Below are 18,240 nucleotides of genomic sequence, written 5' to 3' on the forward strand. Positions count from 1 at the left end.
ATCTAGATAATTTGTATGTGTAAATTCTTCCAGTTGATTGAGCAGCAACATTGATGGAATCCAAAGCATGCCATAGGCAAGTTTCCCTATTAGTGTAGGACCCCAGGATCATACAGGTCCCAAAAGTATAACTAGTTCTACTTGTCCAGATTTCCCAGGCCTTTAATGATCATTTTATTTGAAATATCCATATAAATGAGGCCAGTATCTGCACAGCAGTGGTAGTATTAGTAGTAGTAAGGACTACTACTTTTTGAGTACTTTTTAAGTACTCATTGGATTCAATGCACTTGGTAACGTACAACAGCTAGTACTAAAACATTCCCTGGCTAGAAGGATCTAATGGGGAGACAGACATAAAAATGTCAAAATAAAGTAATAACAAAAATCACTGAATGTACAATTGGTTAAGCATAGATACATAAGTGTTGAGTGTAGTTATAAAATAAATACACAAGTGCTAGAGGTGGCTGGTGGGTGCACAGGGTGATCCTGAAAGCAGTTTTCAAAAAAATAAAAAAAAGATTTTTTGCTTCTTAACAGCATAACATCTTTAGATTCATATTCAATCTAATAAAAGGTACTTTTCATCATAATTCAGCACCTACATCTGGAAGACACTGAACAAAGGGGCAGATCTGTTGGATCACATCCTTGTGCACGCCTCATGATTGGTGTGGGACTTCACATGATTGACAGTTGCTGCCCTGGGGATATTGGAAGCCATGACCCCTTTCTCTCATGAAGCCATTGATTTCCTTGGACCCTGCAGGCTGCCCTGAGGCCACCCAGAGTAACAACAGGCAAAGGGTCAGAATTGGAGGAATGTAAAAGCCCCAAATCCTGTGTCAATCAGGCAGAAAGGGTTGGAAGCAGTACCTGGCTCCCTGATATCTGCCTGGTATGATTGCCACCACTATGGTTAGGTGCCCAATTTTACATTTGTCTCGTACTGAGTTGGAATAAAAACAATATTTTTTACTTAAATATTCTCTCCCAAAAATATGTTTGGCCCATGCAGCCTTGCCCCAACTGGATTTGGGAGGGCCCCATGTAGCCAGACAGGGTTAGTACAGAACCAATCTAAGGGGTAATAGACATGAGACATGATGCTGAAGAGAATAAAGAAAAAAAAAAGGAAGAAATTCCTTTGGATCTCAGAAGTGCTCTGAAGGATCAAGCCCAATTTTTATACACTGGGCTATCACATCAAGAATTCTCCCTGTCTGTTGCCAAAGAAGGGCTTACAGCAGCCATCTTCAATTTCTGTATTTTTAGAATCTCTATTCATAGAAAGATTTTGTGCATACATACATACATATTCCCTCATCAAAGAAATGAATATGGAAAAAGTGACGTATCATTCATTTCATTTCAGTTTTAAACTTTATATTAATCACTTAGGATGTTAATTCTCTTCCTGCTGCTAACACACATTTCCCACTGACATGAATGAAATTTATGTGCATTGATTATGTAGAAAATGGTTCCCTAAGATCAGATCGGGGATTTTTTTCACCTAACTTTGGAGGAGAAAGTTGTAGTGCAAGGGAGAAATCTGGCTTTAAAAGGAGTCAGGGAGCTTGTGGTCCTCAGGGAAAACATGGTCTTGGCTTTTTATCTGGTGTTGTCCACTGCTTTGAATCATGTTTCGGTAGCCTTGCTGCCTTGAATCTATAGACTCTGACACACCTTGAATTCAAAGGTTAATTTGCAGGCTCCTTCTCGGCATTTCAAAACAAGTTCATGTTCTCAACAATAAAAGGCAATATGGAATTTTCCAGTGCAATATATGTCACAGTTTTAAATAGATTTGAACTGCTTGGATTGGATCAAGTTGGGAAGCAAGCACTGAAATAAGAGGTCACTGGTGTGAGTTACTATGGTAATTGAGTAGTATCACCAATAGTTGTGCTCTCATGAGCATTAAAGCACATAATAATAGACAAACAACAGTGGTTAAAGCAAGCAGGTAGGATTACTATGTTCTTTTGTCAGAAGTATATAATGTCTTGTAGTCAGTTTTAAAGACTTCTCAACCCTCAAATACATCCAACAGTCACCTGCTGAGTAATTTTGTATGCTTAATCTCTAGCCCTTAACTACAAGCTTTCTGCTAATTTGAAGCAAATGGGTATTTTTGACACTAAATAGGCCAGTAAAGAAGCTCTGACCTAGAAAAACTCATTCTAAAGTACTGAGAACTGAAAAATATTCTTTCAGCAATTTTGTAAGATCCTTTGAATGACATAAAATAGCTTTGACTAAAACTATGTTGTAGCCTCTGATTAATGATTTTGCAAAAACTTGCTGAACATCTCTAACTTCCCCCATAAAACTTGTCACTTCAGATTGCCATCAGCCACCACAACAATAATCATTTCATGCCTATTGCTAATTGCAAGCACAGCTGAAGCCCAGCAGGGTGCTCTTGCACAGTCTCAGGCCTTTATACCAGGCTCAATCTGTTGTATGGCACTTGTTCACACACAAAAAAACTACCAGCAAAGGCAGAAAGAGGCAGAGTCACAGGTTTCTTGTAATCCCTCTGCTTCCCTGCTGACAACCCAGCCCCATAAGCATTCCTGGTTTTGTCCTCTTCTTTACAAAATCTGAAGTGACCTTAAGCTACTAGTATGTAAGCTTTTGAATGGAGAATACAACTTCTTCAGGTGCATTAAGAAGCAGGGCTGCATCTGGCTTATGAGATTCTGTTTGCAGCACCCCTGGGGTGAGCTGTGGCTTCCTGTAACATGTAAAATATGAGTGTGAACTCAAGGTTCATGGCAAGGAACAGGAGGTCATGCCTCCATTCAATTCTAACTAAAGAAAATGGGAGTTTGCAGATGTTCTTGTGTATGTGTAATGACACCACCTCCCCAAGAGCAGAGGAACCCAGCACAGTTTTTGATAAAATGTGCCACAATCAGTGTGTTACTTGCAGATTTATTCATATCAATTTTTGCAATTTATATATTCAGAGACAAGATTCCTATTTAGGCAACTTTATGTTGGATGTTGTACGTTTGCATGTTTAAAAAAAAAATTAAGCGTATTCTTCAAGCCTGCCTGGGTGTTGTCAAGACAACAGAGTCTAGGTTCGGAGGAGGTGGGCTGGGTCAGGTTCCCACCCCCTGTAGCCGGTCACTTCTTGGGCATGCCTGGAGCTTCACAATCTGTCTCTTCTACCCCCAGGGAGAGTGGCCCAAGAGTCTGCTTTAGGGAGAGAAGCTGAAGGAGAAAGGAAAGGTTCCTCTGAGGAGACAGGGTCATCTACAAAGGTGGGAGAATCTCCACCTGCAAGTATGAGGTTCCCTCATGCCCTCCTAAAGGGAGGGGACAAAAACACCCTTGGCAAACCATCATCACCAGTTCTGTGAGTCAGACCTTTATGCCTAGCCCCTGAGCAAGAAAAGAGAGAATTAAGCCCTCACTTACAAGAAATTTTGACTTGCAGGCCATTTAACTCCCATTCCTTATAAAGTATATTCATTGAAGGGAGACATTTGCAGGACTAATACTGAGATTAAGCCGCCTTAGCCTGGGGACTAAATGGTCCTCAGTAGGGCAGTGTTAATTGCTTAGCTTTGGTGCACAGATCATTTTAATGCATTTAAAAAGTGCATGATTTTTATGAGCACAACTGTTCCACATAGGAGTTATTTCTATAAAAAGGGCAAAAACTTTGCCTGCCTAGCATTATTAGCCTAATTCCATTTAATTGTTTCCTACAATAGGGGTTCCCTTAACATACATTAACAGCCATAATAAGACTGTATCAGTAAAAGCAGCGCTGTGCAAAAAGACCTCTGTCTTTCGGAAAAATCACACTGTCATTTACTAGAAGAGCTGAACTGGCAGAAGGGACAAGGTTCGTGTCTTATCAGGTATTCCCTGATAAGATTTGTGTCTGGGAAAGCAAGATACGTTTTTAAGACATTTTAGGTGATGCATCATTCAGTGCAAGATGCATCTCTTTGTGTGTGTGTGTGTGTGTGTGTGTCCTGTTTCTTATGAGTATTTTCTATTTTTATTTGCTGCTTTTCATTGTATTCTTGGATTTCTACTTTGTGAATACTTGAACGTTTTTAGAACATTTGAAAATGTTGGCTGGTGGCATGCTTAAATTATCCAAATAGATAATGATTGTGCAAAAACTACAAAATGTGTGCTTTGCTGCACACGGACCGTTAACTTTCAACCTAAAAGGGGGAGTTTTACATATGTATATTATGTACATTAGTGTATGTACTGCCATGTTGTTGAGCTTTCTTACTGAACGCTTCCTTCTCAATAAGGACAGGAAGAGTTTTTTGTGGGAAAGGTTTATTCGTTTGGGAGGTTTTTTGGTTTTTTTGCAATTTTCACAGTGCTCAGGACAGTTTATGAAAATGCAGAAAAAGCTTTTTTTTTTCCTTTAAGTTGTTCTAGCACTAAGCAGACAAAGTTCATATTAACACCTGCTTTCCAAAATGGATGACTTCTAACTCTTCATTTGAATAGCTTTGAATTAAACTTGCAGTCTTATTTTTTATGAAATAAGCAAAACTGCTTCCAAAGTATGACCGAATGAAATTAGACCATCATAAATGTCAGTTAGGGTTGCTTGGATTTTATATTACATGCAGTGTAAAGCTAGGGATTTTGTGAGGTAGCGTGCTTTTCTTTTTTCAGTTGAATCAAAACTAACATATTTATCTTTGGCATGATGTACTTAAGGTTATACATTTTGAGAAGCTGAATTTGGATCTCTGACAGATTCATCACAGAGAATAGAGATGAAAAATTTGTAATACAACCTTGAGGCCATTGCCTTGCTTAGGCAAACTCAAGCCTTGAAATAATACTTTCCATTCAGAAAGAAACCTTCAGGACCCTCCTCTCAATAGATCTTTTCAGTATAACTAATCATGACCAACTGGCATCCAGGTTATGTCTGCCATGTCTACCCCTTTCTAAGTTAAGGAAACTAACAGAGAGCACTGGGAGCCTATAGTATGTTTAAGATAAGATAATTAAAGCAATTTTATTGTTGAACTTTTCTTTGCATTTTAGTGGTCTCAACTTTGAGTGGCAAATTGTGATTTAAATAAAGGAATGTAAAAAAGTCTTTATCACTTGGTAACTTTCCTAGGTCACAATCAATCCGACTGAAATACTGTGACCTTCATAGAAACTACTTCAGCATTCCATGTAAGACACAAAATTCAAAAATAAACAGCCACTTAAAATACATTCTTTTCTTTCATTAGCACTATCTCTATTTCTACAAGGCTTTCATTTCTTTATAAGAGGGGTTGGAAGCTGAAAGAGTGGCTTAAGGATCTAAGCATCAGGTTTGGAATAGCTATAGTCTCTGGAGCCACAATTTCAGTGAGACTGTCTCAGCTTTTTATCCTTTTACAATGGATGAATTGAATACAGAGTTTAGTAGTGGCAATCTTTTAATAAAGACCACAACACAGCAGTCTGCTCTGCAATGTCTTCTTTAATGGAATTGATTTTTACACACACAAATAATCGTGGGCATGAAAATGTCTGCCCTCAAAAGAGAAGCCCAGTGTTTGTCAGAATTAAACTTCATCTTTGTTAGTGCCGCTCATTTTTGGTATATCTAGAGCTTTAGGCTAGAAGCCTTTTGCCAAGATCCTTAGCAGCTTTGAAAACTGAGATTGTTCCCTATGCCTGCCTGCAACATACATTAATTTATAACAGCATTTGTTTTTGAAACTAAACGTCTTTATAGGAGCCTCTACCAGATTTTCTGTGAATGCTTTGAGATCTCAAGCAAGTGGGCAAACCTCTCTGTGCCTCGACTTTGCCTTTTGAAAAATAGTACACATAATATTCACCCCGAGTTAGTATTTGTAACTCACTTTGAGAGCTTTGGGTAACATTTTGCAGATAAATGCCAAGTATTGTTACAAATTGCCCTAGTGGTTTAGTGCTTTGCTTTTCAGGCATAGAAGATTCCATTGAAATTGGTTATTAAAGGGTAGTTTAGCACACACCCTACTTTGTGGTGTGTATTGTCTACATCATAAAAGATACCAGATCCCTTGCAGTTTCTACTTGAGAAGCCTGTAGTGCAGTAGCATTGGTGGTGAAGGTGAGGATTGAAATACATTAACAAAGCTATTTGAGGAAACTTGTACAGAAGCCCCTAGCTGTGCACTTTTTCTGTGCCTCCAGCCAATGATGTTAGTTTCCCATTTTTATATATTCATAAACGAATTACCTTTTAAGAAAAAAAGTATTTAAAAGTGTAGCATTTTAAAAAGATTTCATTATTGGAGGAATTTTTTAATGACTACAGTATTTTGCTTTAGTGAGGCAAAATGAAGTACCTATGCACAAGATCACAGTTTTGCTATTCTTTTTTGTCAGTGCCAGCAATATTTCACTCTATTATTGCATGATCAAGGCCCCTGTCAGGAGGATTTGACTTTCAGTGCCCAGAGGTGAAGAAAATATGCTCTCCCAAGAGGAAATCAAGTCTTCTTGGTTCTGCTTCCTTTTCCCCACATTTCCCTTGCATGTTCACTATTCTGAGGCCACTGTTGTGCAAGCCTTACTCTGAAGGTCCCTTAATCTTCGGGACTGTACTGAGCACTTAATTTGCAAGGAGATCCTAGGCCAGGTCCAGGATCCCACAGAGTATAATAAAACCTGAATAAACCTTAATGTTGGTTTATTCAAACACGTGTAACTCAAAGCAACTTTGTTCTTTATATTATTTGTCCCTAAATATAACTTGTCCATTTTTTCTAACTTGTCCATTTTTCAGTTCTCTTTCATTTTATTTAATGAGCCTCTGCACTTTCAGACCATAGTGTTTAAGGATTAAGCTCCAGCCTCATCCCATAGAGTTGAGGCCCCTATAGGTGTCAGGAAACTATTATCATGTGATTTTTTTTAAGGACAGACAAATACTAAATACAAGAGTTTTTTCCCCTTTCATTTCATTTCTTTGTTTGCATTTTATAATATAATTAATTCATTTTCACTGAATTAGGTTTAAAAGAGAGCATTTATACTTCTACACTTTTCCTTCGACATTCAAAGCATATTATTCTTACTCAAGAAAAGTTTATGTTGCATACAATAGGTGGTTGCTGGTTAATGGTGAGTTTCCACTATCAATCAACTTTATAAATGTAGTAGTTCTGTGTAATATTCAAAGTATGCAACCCATTTGGATTTCAACTCAGCCCTTTCTTCTGCTCTATAATATAGTCTTGCCTACTTTTACTGGTAAATTCTTCTGCTATACCCCGATGTCCTGAATAGAAGATAAGTTTGATCTTTAAGGTCAGAAAAGAGTAGCTTTGTATCAAAAATGAACATTACTTGAATTAAACCATTATATCTAGTTTAACCATCTAGAAGAATTAACTCTTAGGCTGCAAGGAATATTTTATCAGTCAAATGACAGCTCTGAAGGGACTCCAGTGGGAATTCTCAGGGCTAAAATGGCAAATGACCTTTACTTTGCTGCAAAACATTCAGGTACTCTGTATATAGAACACAGTGATGTTCATTTCCTGTTTTCATTTTTATTTCTGAAGTTAAATGAACACTAGAGAAATTACTAATCAATGCCATTAAGCTACAGAATGTTTAAAATTAATTTGGGAAGCAATTTTAGAAGGAAAGATGATTTCCTATAAAAAAAAAAAAACACAACACCCCCCAAAAAAGAACCCTGAAAATAGTCATTTTTAAAGTTAGTTCATTACTTTTTCTGCTTTAAGTTTATTCCCAGTGAGATTTTAGATTTTATGTTTGTCTGACTCTGACTTTGCCTCATAAATGTACAATAAATTGTGCATAGAAGGAGATGACAGTAACCAAGATACCAAAGGTCTTATCCCCAGATATTTTGCTAAGACTTAAAAGTGAACATCTCAAAGAATAAAAAATGAAAAAATGACAATATTTTTTAAATTTTCAACAATCCATTTTAAAAACTATTTCAAGAGCTCACAAAAGTGATAGCAAATCAGTATAAAAAAATAAAAGTTCAGATAAATGAACAATAAATGATCAGAAGCCGAAAGGTGAAATCCATGAAACAGGCCCGAATTATAGTAAATCAGTATAATTAAAAACCTAAAATGAATGAAACCTATGTGCTTAGCTAAAAGACAAGAACATTCCCTACCTCTCATTTGAAAATTCCTCCAAGTTGGAATTCTAATTATGCTCATTTGAAAAACCCACTAGTGTCATTTACTGAGCATAAGGTACAATTAACTTGGGAAGGAATAACTTCCTCTCGTGCCTCTTCAGATGACTGGCCAATAGGGCTACATGAATTTTTTACATCTTCTTCAGCTAGAGAGAGATCTAGGTCCAAAATTGGGCATTCAAGGTTATTTTGTGGATTTATTGCTCTCCTTGGTTTAGAAATCAATGAATGTTGTGCACTGATCCAGAGATGCATAGACCATCTCTCCTACCCACTTCCAGGGAAGAATTACAATGTGAATAGGATTCTATATTTTTCCTCTCCCAACTCCATGTGCAAAAAGGAAGGCAACACTATGGGAACTGCTTACACAAAATGTGTGGGGGGATTGCAGCTTTTTTTGTGGCATGTCTCTCAGTGAAGAGAAAAGGCATGTCACACAACGGCTTTTTGGCTGTGGTGTGTGCCACTGCCGGCTTGTCTCTTGTCACAGCCAAAGCAAAATGCCACTGCCTAAGAGCCAGCCTGCACATGCCTCTTTCCCTTCCCTGAAAGGCACACCACATGCCACAAGATGCTGCACCCCTGGAAAGGGAAGGTGACATGGGAATGCCATGAGTCAGATTAGTTGCAGCTTCAGACTGAGGGCATTTGTGGGTACAATTGTTACCGTCACTACTGAGGAGCTAAGGATTGGAGGCACTGTTCCAGCACACCATAGTTTAGAAATTATTTCTCCCTCAGATGAGACTCTGAGACCCTGCCATTACAGCTGAGCAGTTTTTGTGTCATTTTAGGTCATTCATATTCCCTGTGATGGCCTTAGAAATGTCAAGCAAAGCCAACAGGGAAATCCTATGAATAAAGCTGCCTGAACTTGAGACTCAGAGAGGGCACACAAGGGCAAAATTGACCAAAGCTGACTACAATGGGTCACATGAGCCTGTTATGGCTCCAAACATGCCTTTTTAAACACAAACACAATAGAGGCAGAAAATGGCCACTTCCTCCACTGCCCGTGCCTCAATGTGTCCAGTAGCACTAAACTCTAAGAATGTTACATCAAAAGGTTTCTGTTCATTCTACACCTGGAAAGGAAGTCCCTCTGAGCCTGGGACAGTCCCCGGTCAGTAGAATGCTGCAATCACTCAAAACCAAGAACTGAAAGGGTCAAAGCTCTGCCCCTGCTCCATGCAGGCAGATCTTGGAAATTCACAAGTTAAACTCTCTAATCTTTAAAAGAGCAGAATTTGGCTGTCGTGCTGTGATGCAGTTTTGACTTTGATAGTGAAAGCTCCCTTTTGTCAAGATCTCCAATTAAAGATACAATTGTCTGTGACAGGAACAAATCTCAAAAAATGGGGCTAAAAAGAGGATAGCAGAGAGTGAGTCTCATTTAAGAGCAAAACTGCCACATTTCACCTTATGAGATTAAACTCAAAGTTTGCTTCCTTTTTAAAAAAAATGTAAATCTAAAACAAGATTTAGGAAAACTGTGAGTGTTACGCATCAACCAATTTTGGATGATCTTTAGGTGGGAAAGGGTGGAGTTGTCACAAGAAACATATTTGTATTTGTGCTTTGTAAATCTCCCCTAGTTTATGTTGTGTGTGTATGGATCGGTGAGTACATGAGTACACATAGTATAATTCTTATATTTACTCTTTTTTTAATCTTATGTTTGTTCCATTCATATCTCTGTCCATTCACTTTCTCATTTTATTTGTATTATTTGGTGAATAGAGCAGAATGTAATAAAACCTGGTGAAGTTTAAAAGATTAGATTTTTTTCATACTGACACTTTATAACACTGTTCATATTTCTCAGAGTGAGATTTATGAATATATGAGCAGTACTGCAAAATTGTAGCACACCAGAGACTTCCTGCTCTGCAGGGGTGGCAGTCTGCAATGACACAGCTTCAAGCATTTTTCACAGACAAGAAGCAAAATTTAACCCCCTTAAGGGGAAGTATGATTTCAACAGCTTGAAATGAGCTCATTTGTATATGCTTTTACATCTTTAATAATTTTTGTGCTAAGATTAAAACAGATTGTGCAGCCAATACAAGGTCACGTAGGCTCTGAAATCCACTGGTTCTCATCCCAAAGATAAACTTCACCACTTGTATTAGCACCCAGAAACCCCAGCATGTTAATATAGCCTCATCCAGAGTTCTTAGAGCATACAGTTTAATTCCCAAAGCTACAGAGTGGACTTGGATGTTTCCAAAAGGTAAGTTGCAAGTCTCAGGGTTTCATCAGTCAATACTGGTTTCTCTTTGGGAAGCTGGAAGAAGAAATGGCCACATGATAGTTTTTAATGTTACAGAAAAGCCTAGATACTGGTCTTTGAAAAATGCAAGGGAAGTTCTTGACCACAGTGAAAAGAACCTACAATTGAAATGTACACAAATGGAGTAGATGTATTTAAATGCTGTTCCATCTTCTTTTTTGGTCTAAGAAAGGATTGAACTTAAAAAAAAATGTTCATTAACCAAAGACTTCTGTAGTTGAAATCTCCTTGAGGCATTTGAATTGAGACTTTTTACATAAAGAACTTGGAACTGTTACCCAAAAAGCAAAAGTCACTTCCCTCCACCCTCCCTCACCTCTGGATGTTGGTTTGCAAGATGTATAATCATGATCCCTAATATCTAGATGATTTGTCTGCTGGAGAACTTTTGTCTCTTTTTTCAGCAATGGTACAACAGCTCCATGAACGTGGTATGCACCTGGTTGACAGACCGAATGGATTTGCAACTTCACATTTATCAACTGAAAACTCTTATTAGGATGGTAAAGGTAAAAGAAAAAAGTTATTTCAGACGCTTCATCAGAATTGCATATCTTTTCAAGAGCATGTAGTTCATTACGAGAACTGGTGCTCTAAAGAACTATGATACAAGACATGTAAAATCTCATCAATTTAACAATGAACTTATGATATTCAGCAGAGAAAAAATTGTACAAAGGAAATTTGGGGTGTTTACAAATATTGGAGAAATACTCCAAGTATTTATGATGAAGTGATTCTTCAAGGATCATTTTCAGTGAAGCATTGTACATTTATTACAAGGATTTCAAAAAACTGCTTTTTTGTACCAACATGTTAATCATACCAATTAACAAATTTAATTTATGGTTTAATTAAATAAAATTTTGCAGCAGTTGATTTAGTGGAAATATTTACTCCCAGCTATTTTTAAATATGTTCTGGATCATTATCAGAATGCAAATCAATATTGTTCTCATAGTTAATTGAAGTAGTTTCTTTTACAATGGGTGTATACAATCAACTCTAAGGGATCACAAAGGTGAGATAACATACCCTGAAAGTAGCTTTTTTTTCTTGGGCATGTGTGTCTCTTGGACTAATGATAATTATTTCAGCGTGAAATCACAGTGGTTTACATGAAATAATAAGATCACAGGAGGGGGTAAATACGTTTTGATCATTTTGGTTTCTATTTGATGCTTTTCAGTACAGTGGTTTAAATGCTCCGATTATTATGCGAAGAAAATTCTAGTCATGAATAAATCACTCTCAGAATGCTACTTATTTAAATTTTGTTTTAAATCACCTCATACTTAATTTCTGTTTCTTCTTAGTGTACTAAATCAGGGCTTGTTTTTGGTTTTATTTTTGAATTTTCAGCCTTTTTCTACACCTACAATTTAATTTTTTATTATTTTACTTCGGCAGTGGCTTAAACCTACTTCATATTCCCTTGTTTGAAATTTTAAGGGGAATTGATAGTGTCTGATCATTCTGAGATTTTTAAGTCAGAAGTTCTGGGATTCTAAGTCAGAATGGGTTGATTTCACCTATTAAAAGAAATATTCATGATCACTGAATAGCTACATTTTCAGATATGTACCTTCAGTGATAAAGTAGGTATCATTGGCCATATTCTTTATGTGGTCTCTTACATTTCATTTGTTACCTTGCCATTTTCAACCCTATTTTTGTGGCAGAAATAAAAGATATAAATTTTTCCCCACACTATATTACTATTTACAAATGCAATATTTGTGGATGCTAAAAACCCTAGAATGTTAAAACTTCCATTAGAAAGGCAACATTAGAAGAATCTAATTAATATCTCACTTCAGTTTTGGTGATGTGAAATACTCAGTTCAATATCCCACCCCTCCTCCACTTACACAGCCCACACCATATTTAGGGATTGGCACCACTAAGCATAACCATGGCTTTCCCATTGTTACGTCAGCTTGAGCTGAGAGAGTGCAAGCTACTGCTAAGTGACCCAGCAGGAGAACTTTTATGATGGTGACACAGGGCTCACATGAGGATGCTTAGTTACCCTTCATGCACATAAGAAGGAGAACACAGCACAAAGTGTATTTCCATTTTATGTTTTATTTCACAGTCAGAGTTTAGCAGGTATTCACTGATAACTACTTCAAAGTGTTCAGGGCTGGTTGACAATCATCATCTTGCATTTTGTAAATGATTTGTCTGAAAGCTCTGTCAGATGTCAAGGGAGGGAAGGGATGGGGGACCTTTAGCAGAAGCCATGCTAGCCATAGTGGGATTGATAGGAAAGTTGGCTCTCGAGAGCTGTCCCAGGGTGACATAACAGCTACTAAGAGAAAGAGATTCAGCCATGAGGTACCCTTTTCTTCAGCCTCCTTCTGGTCCCATCAGATAAGCGTATCCCCATCCCCCTGCATACCCTTCCTCAAAATGACCTCAGGCTGACTCTCTCCATAGCCCCATTGCCATTCTTTGGTAGCAACAGCAAAACAGACATTGGTTGGTCAGAAACACCTGACAGATGCCCAAATGGGTCTGGCAAATAACCATCATCCTTGCTCTTTTAAGACTTATGATGATGATGGTATTTATTAAGCGCTTACTATGTGCCAAGTGCTGGGGTAGATACAAACTAATCAGGTTGGACACAGCCCCTGTCCCACGTGGGGCTCACGGTCTTAATCCCTATTTTACAGATGAGGGAACTGAGGCAAGAAGAATTTAAGTGACTTGCCCAAGGTCAAATAGCAGACAAGTGGCAGAGCCAGCATTAGAACCCAGTTCCTTCTGACTCCTAGGCCTGTGCTTTATCCACTAGGCCATGCTGCCTCCATTGTGGCATTTGTTAAGTGCTATGTGCCAAACATTGTTCTAAGCCCAGGTTAGATACAAGAGAATTCATTCATTCAATAGTATTTATTGAGCGCTTACTATGTGCAGAGCACTGTACTAAGCGCTTGGGATGAACAGGTCGGCAACAGATAGAGACAGTCCCTGCCGTTTGACGGGCTTACAGTCTAATCGGGGGAGATGGACAGACAAGAACAATGGCAATAAATAGAGTCGAGGGGAAGAACATCTCGTAAAAACAATGGCAACTAAATAGAATCAAGGCGATGTACAATTCATTAACAAAATAAATAGGGTAATGGAAAATATACAGTTGAGAATCAGAGTGGACAGTGTCCCTGTCCCACATGGGGTACACAGTCTAAGTGGGAGGGCGAACAGGTATTGATGAAGAAATTGAGGCCCAGAAAAGTGAATTGATTTGCTCAAAAATCACATAGCAGGCAAGTAGCAGAACTGGGATTAGAACACAGATCCTCTGACTCCCAGGGCCTGGGCTCTTTCTGCTAGGTCACACAGCTTCTCTGCTTTTGATATAGTTGCTTAAAGAATAAAATACCAAGATATCTTCTATTAAACAATTTGAGGTTAATAGGCCAATAGTCCCCTTTCTTAGCTTCTGCATAAGTGTAATAATAATAATAATGGTATTTGTTAAGCGCTATGTTTCAAGCACTGTTCTAAGCGCTGAGGTAGATAAGCTAATAATAATAATGTTGGTATTTGTTAAGTGCTTACTATGTGCAGAGCACTGTTTTAAGCACTGGGGGAGATACAAGGTAATCAGGTTGTCCCACATGAGGCTCACAGTCTTCATCCCCATTTTACAGATGAGGTCACTGAGGCACAGAGAAGTGAAGTGACTTGCCCATGGTCACACAGCTGATAAGTGGCAGAGTCAGGATTTGAACCCCTGACCTCTGACTCCCAAGCCCAGGCTCTTTCCACTGAGCCATGCTTCTTCGCTGTTGGCATTTGTTAAGTGCTTACTATGTGCCGAGCACTGTTCTAAGCGCTGGGGGAGATACAGGGTCATCAGGTTGTCCCACGTGAGGCTCACAGTCTTCATCCCCATTTTACAGATGAGGGAACTGAGGCATAGAGAAGTGAAGTGACTTGCCCACAGTCACACAGCTAAGCTAATCAGATGGGAGAGAGACTAATAGAAAGATAGGGAAATTGGACCATAGAACACTACATATATCTAAAAGTTACATGTCTTGTAATCATAATCATCTTCTAGACTGTAAGCCTCGTATGGGCAGGGATTGTCTCTTTTTATTGCTGTATTGTACTTTCCAAGAAGTACCCTGCTCTGCACACACTAAGCGTTCAATAAATATGACTGAATGATTCTTGTAATCAACTTGTAGTAAAAGAAAGAATTCTAAGTAATTCTGAACTTTGGCTCAATAATCACGGGTGAGACTTCCAATATCATTTGCATAAATAGCTATCTAGGATTTTCCAAGGAGATAACCCATAGGATAGCTAAGGAAGTGCCTTGAGGTCCCAGAGGAAACCTCTTCTTTACTTTATATTACAAAATTCAGTCATTTAATTCCAGTTCATAGTAATATACTTGCATTTTAAAAATTTTTAAATGTCCTTCCTCCCTCCCTCCCTCCAAGATACCATCACTTTTTCCAAGATCTCATATTAATTTCCATGCTTTCCTCTGAAGCCCCCCTCATTTCAGAAGAAAAGCACCTGATGTCATGATAATTCTAGTTCATGGTGCTTCAAAAACAGAAAATGAACCAAAATCCTTTCCAGAACCCTTTTTATGAGCAGCTTTTATGTGCCACATCAAATTTTTTAAATGCCATTAATTTTCAAGGGCTGAATTCAAGAAAATGTAAACAAATCAATTGGCATGCAACATATTGAGGAAGAATGAATATTTCATTTTTACCAGAATTCTGCCAAGTCTAATCAGTTTAATACCTTCATATACCAACCATATATATATATATATATATATGCCTGTCATGTGCATGAGATTGTGAAATATACTTTATAGCTGATCAGAATCCTTAAAGGCTAGACTTGTAAAAGAAATCACAGAAGAGCATAGGGATTGTTGAAGTATCGGGTCCAGTAATAAAATTGTCCATTCCTTTAATTCTGTCCATTTCCTAAATTACTGTGCATATATAAGATTTTTTTAAAAAACATAAATGACCATAGTATGTGTTTGGAAGGAGAAAATATAAAATTTACAAGGTAATCATTTTGACACTTCAAGAAACGGTAACTCAAGCTTACATTCCTTATTCTGTCAAATAGTAAGTGTACCGTCACAATTTCTCATCCTACATTTTTCCAAGCAGTATGGACATTTAATTTGGCAATGCATAAAATGCTATCAGTGGGCTCTCTTTCAATGACATTTGCTTTGTTCTCTTTCCTCAAATGATTGAGATTTAATCTCTCCACTGCATCTCTTCCTTCCTTAGAAAACCTATAGGGATTTCCGATTGCAAGGAGTACTGGACTCTACCTTAAACAGTAAAACCTACGAAACAATCCGAAACCGACTTACTGTAGAAGAAGCAACGGCTTCCGTGAGTGAAGGTGGAGGTCTCCAAGGCATCACAATGAAAGACAGTGATGAAGAAGATGAAGAAGATGACTAGATTATTGATCCTAGAATTTCCACTTGGATGTAGCCCTGTAACCAATGCATGTCCCTAGTCTATTATTCCATTAGCCACATTAGAGAATTTTCTGTCAACTCCAAATGCCCATGAGAAGTTTACCAATAAGATTGCCATTTTAGCTATGTGGTAACAAGATTAGCACCTACCTTTTATTCACTGGTTTCCTAATTTCATATCTGTATGTCCACAAGCAATATGGAGCACCATTGTTTAAATACTGTTTATCGAGAATTCATGGTAGATGTATCCCTGTTATAAGCAAAGTTAAATGATGCTTCATTAATGTACTGTATACATTGATGGTAAATTGTTGTGAAGATGAGTGCATCAAAGTACTTTCATTTCCTTGTTTCTCTTATGTGAATGCCAACTGCTTAAAAGAAAAAAACAAACAGAAAAAGCAATTAGCTTTGTTTTTAAAAGAAAAGTGAGGGTACTACAACTGAGTTCTTGTTCTTTCCAGGCCCTGAAAAATTGAAGCTTGGTCACCCTGGGTTGTCAATCATATACTTTTGATCATACAGTTGACTTCATAGGGTCTCATACCAACAAATTAATCATTCTATTGCCACAATAGGATACTACGTCATGACAAAGCAGGCAAACACATAAATTCAGAGCAATTGTTTTTCTTGACATTCACCTGTTTAAGTGTTGCATTTTGCTTTAGGGCTTAATACCTGCATATGTACAAAATAGTAAATTGATAATTATTAGACTATAAAATGTGTTTATAATATGAGTATTTATTTCAGTAGATTGTAACCATAATTTAAATTACTTTGTTTCCCAATGATTTTTATATATGTCATGTACATTGCATTTTGACCAGTAACTGCATGCCCCTGGATTCTCCTCCGAAGCTTTTACTTTCTGTGTAAAGTAGTGGATCCATCTTGCTTTTGCCTTATATAAGCCTACAGTTGTAAAAGTGTGCAAGACTGTGGCTTCTCAATAAACAACTATCCATATGTCCTAAGAATAAATGTTTGAGTCTTGTGTCTACCTTAGAGAACCATAGTCTAGAGGCAAAGGAAGTCTTTGCCTCTTTTTCTTTGACTATGGATAGCTTTTTTAGAGGCTCACAGCCAAACTGCTTATTCTCTTTCTAATCCAGGACTGAGTGCTGTTAAAGTGCTTCTTCTTCAGAAGCAGTTTGGCCAAGGGGAAAGAGCACAGGCCTGGGAGTCAGAAGGATTTGGGTTCAAAGTCTGACTCCATCACTTGTCTGCTGTGTGACCTTCGGCAAATCACTTCACTTTTCTGGTCCTCAGTTTTCTCATCTGTAAAATGGCGATTAAGACTGTGAGCCCCATGTGGGGCTGGACTCTTGTCCAACCTAATTATCTTGTATCTACCCTCTTTGTGCTTTAACATTACATTGGCAGTGGTGGGGAATCATAATATAGTGGTGTAGGCAAGGGGACACTGGCAGGGAACTTTGAAGAGGCTGAACAATATCAACAGTATTTACTGGGCAAATGCTGTGGGCAAAACACTTTACTTGTTACTTAGGGAACTGACAAAGAAATAAAGGCTAGAGCCTTACACACACACACACACACACACACACACACACACACACATCAAATCCATTGGGAGAAACAGTATCAAACTAATATGCCTCAGTTAAGTGAAAGAAAATAGATTACGGCATTACAAACTGCTAACATCCTAACAACTAAGGCAAATAGACAAATATATTAGTGATGAAGTAGCTGATGGGATGGAGTGACCAGGAAGGTTGAGGGCATTAATCATGCAATGCCTCCTGGAGGAGGAGATGTTTTAAGCAGGCACTGAAGAAGGAGAGGGATATGATTTGGGAGCTGAAGATCTAGGGGCATTTCAGACAGGGGGAAAGGTATGAGCCAATGAATTAGAGTCAGGAGAGTAAAAAGTGAGGGACAGATAAAATGTTCGCATGGGAGGAGCAAAGAGCTCTGTCAGGGATTTAAGTGGAAGAGTCAAGATCAAGGGACAAGGTAAAGAATCAGGTACAAATTGCAAAAGAACTCTATGGAGTGGTTAAGCAGGGAAGGGATAAAGTCAAAGCACATGGACAGGAAGAGAGCAGTGGTGACTTCAGTGTGGCATGTGACATGAGGCAAGAGCTCCCCTCATATGATCTGCTGATGTGTGTGACACAGCAGTGGAGACTAATGGAAGGAGCACAGGCCTGGGAGTCAGACAACCTGGTTTCTAATCTCTGTTCCGCCACTTGCCTGATGTATGACCTTGGGCAAGTCATTTTG

The 18,240-nt window shown here is 38.2% G+C and overlaps 1 protein-coding gene across 17 annotated transcripts in view; it reads left to right on the forward strand.

The window, feature by feature from the left end:
- The window catches only part of CADPS (calcium dependent secretion activator), a 495,043-nt gene extending 478,072 nt beyond the window's left edge, over nt 1-16,971 (forward strand). For all 17 annotated transcript variants that reach the window (XM_029051421.2, XM_029051416.2, XM_029051412.2 and 14 more), the window contains 2 exons: nt 10,892-10,996; nt 15,782-16,971. In XM_029051421.2, coding sequence (XP_028907254.1) covers nt 10,892-10,996; nt 15,782-15,961 — 285 coding nt within the window. In that variant the 3' untranslated portion in view covers nt 15,962-16,971. The remainder of the gene's footprint in view (nt 1-10,891; nt 10,997-15,781) is intronic.
- The last annotated feature ends 1,269 nt before the right edge of the window (nt 16,972-18,240 follow it).

Source organism: Ornithorhynchus anatinus, chromosome X1 (genome assembly GCF_004115215.2).
Source record: "Ornithorhynchus anatinus isolate Pmale09 chromosome X1, mOrnAna1.pri.v4, whole genome shotgun sequence".
In the NCBI taxonomy this organism is placed as follows: domain Eukaryota; kingdom Metazoa; phylum Chordata; class Mammalia; order Monotremata; family Ornithorhynchidae; genus Ornithorhynchus; species Ornithorhynchus anatinus.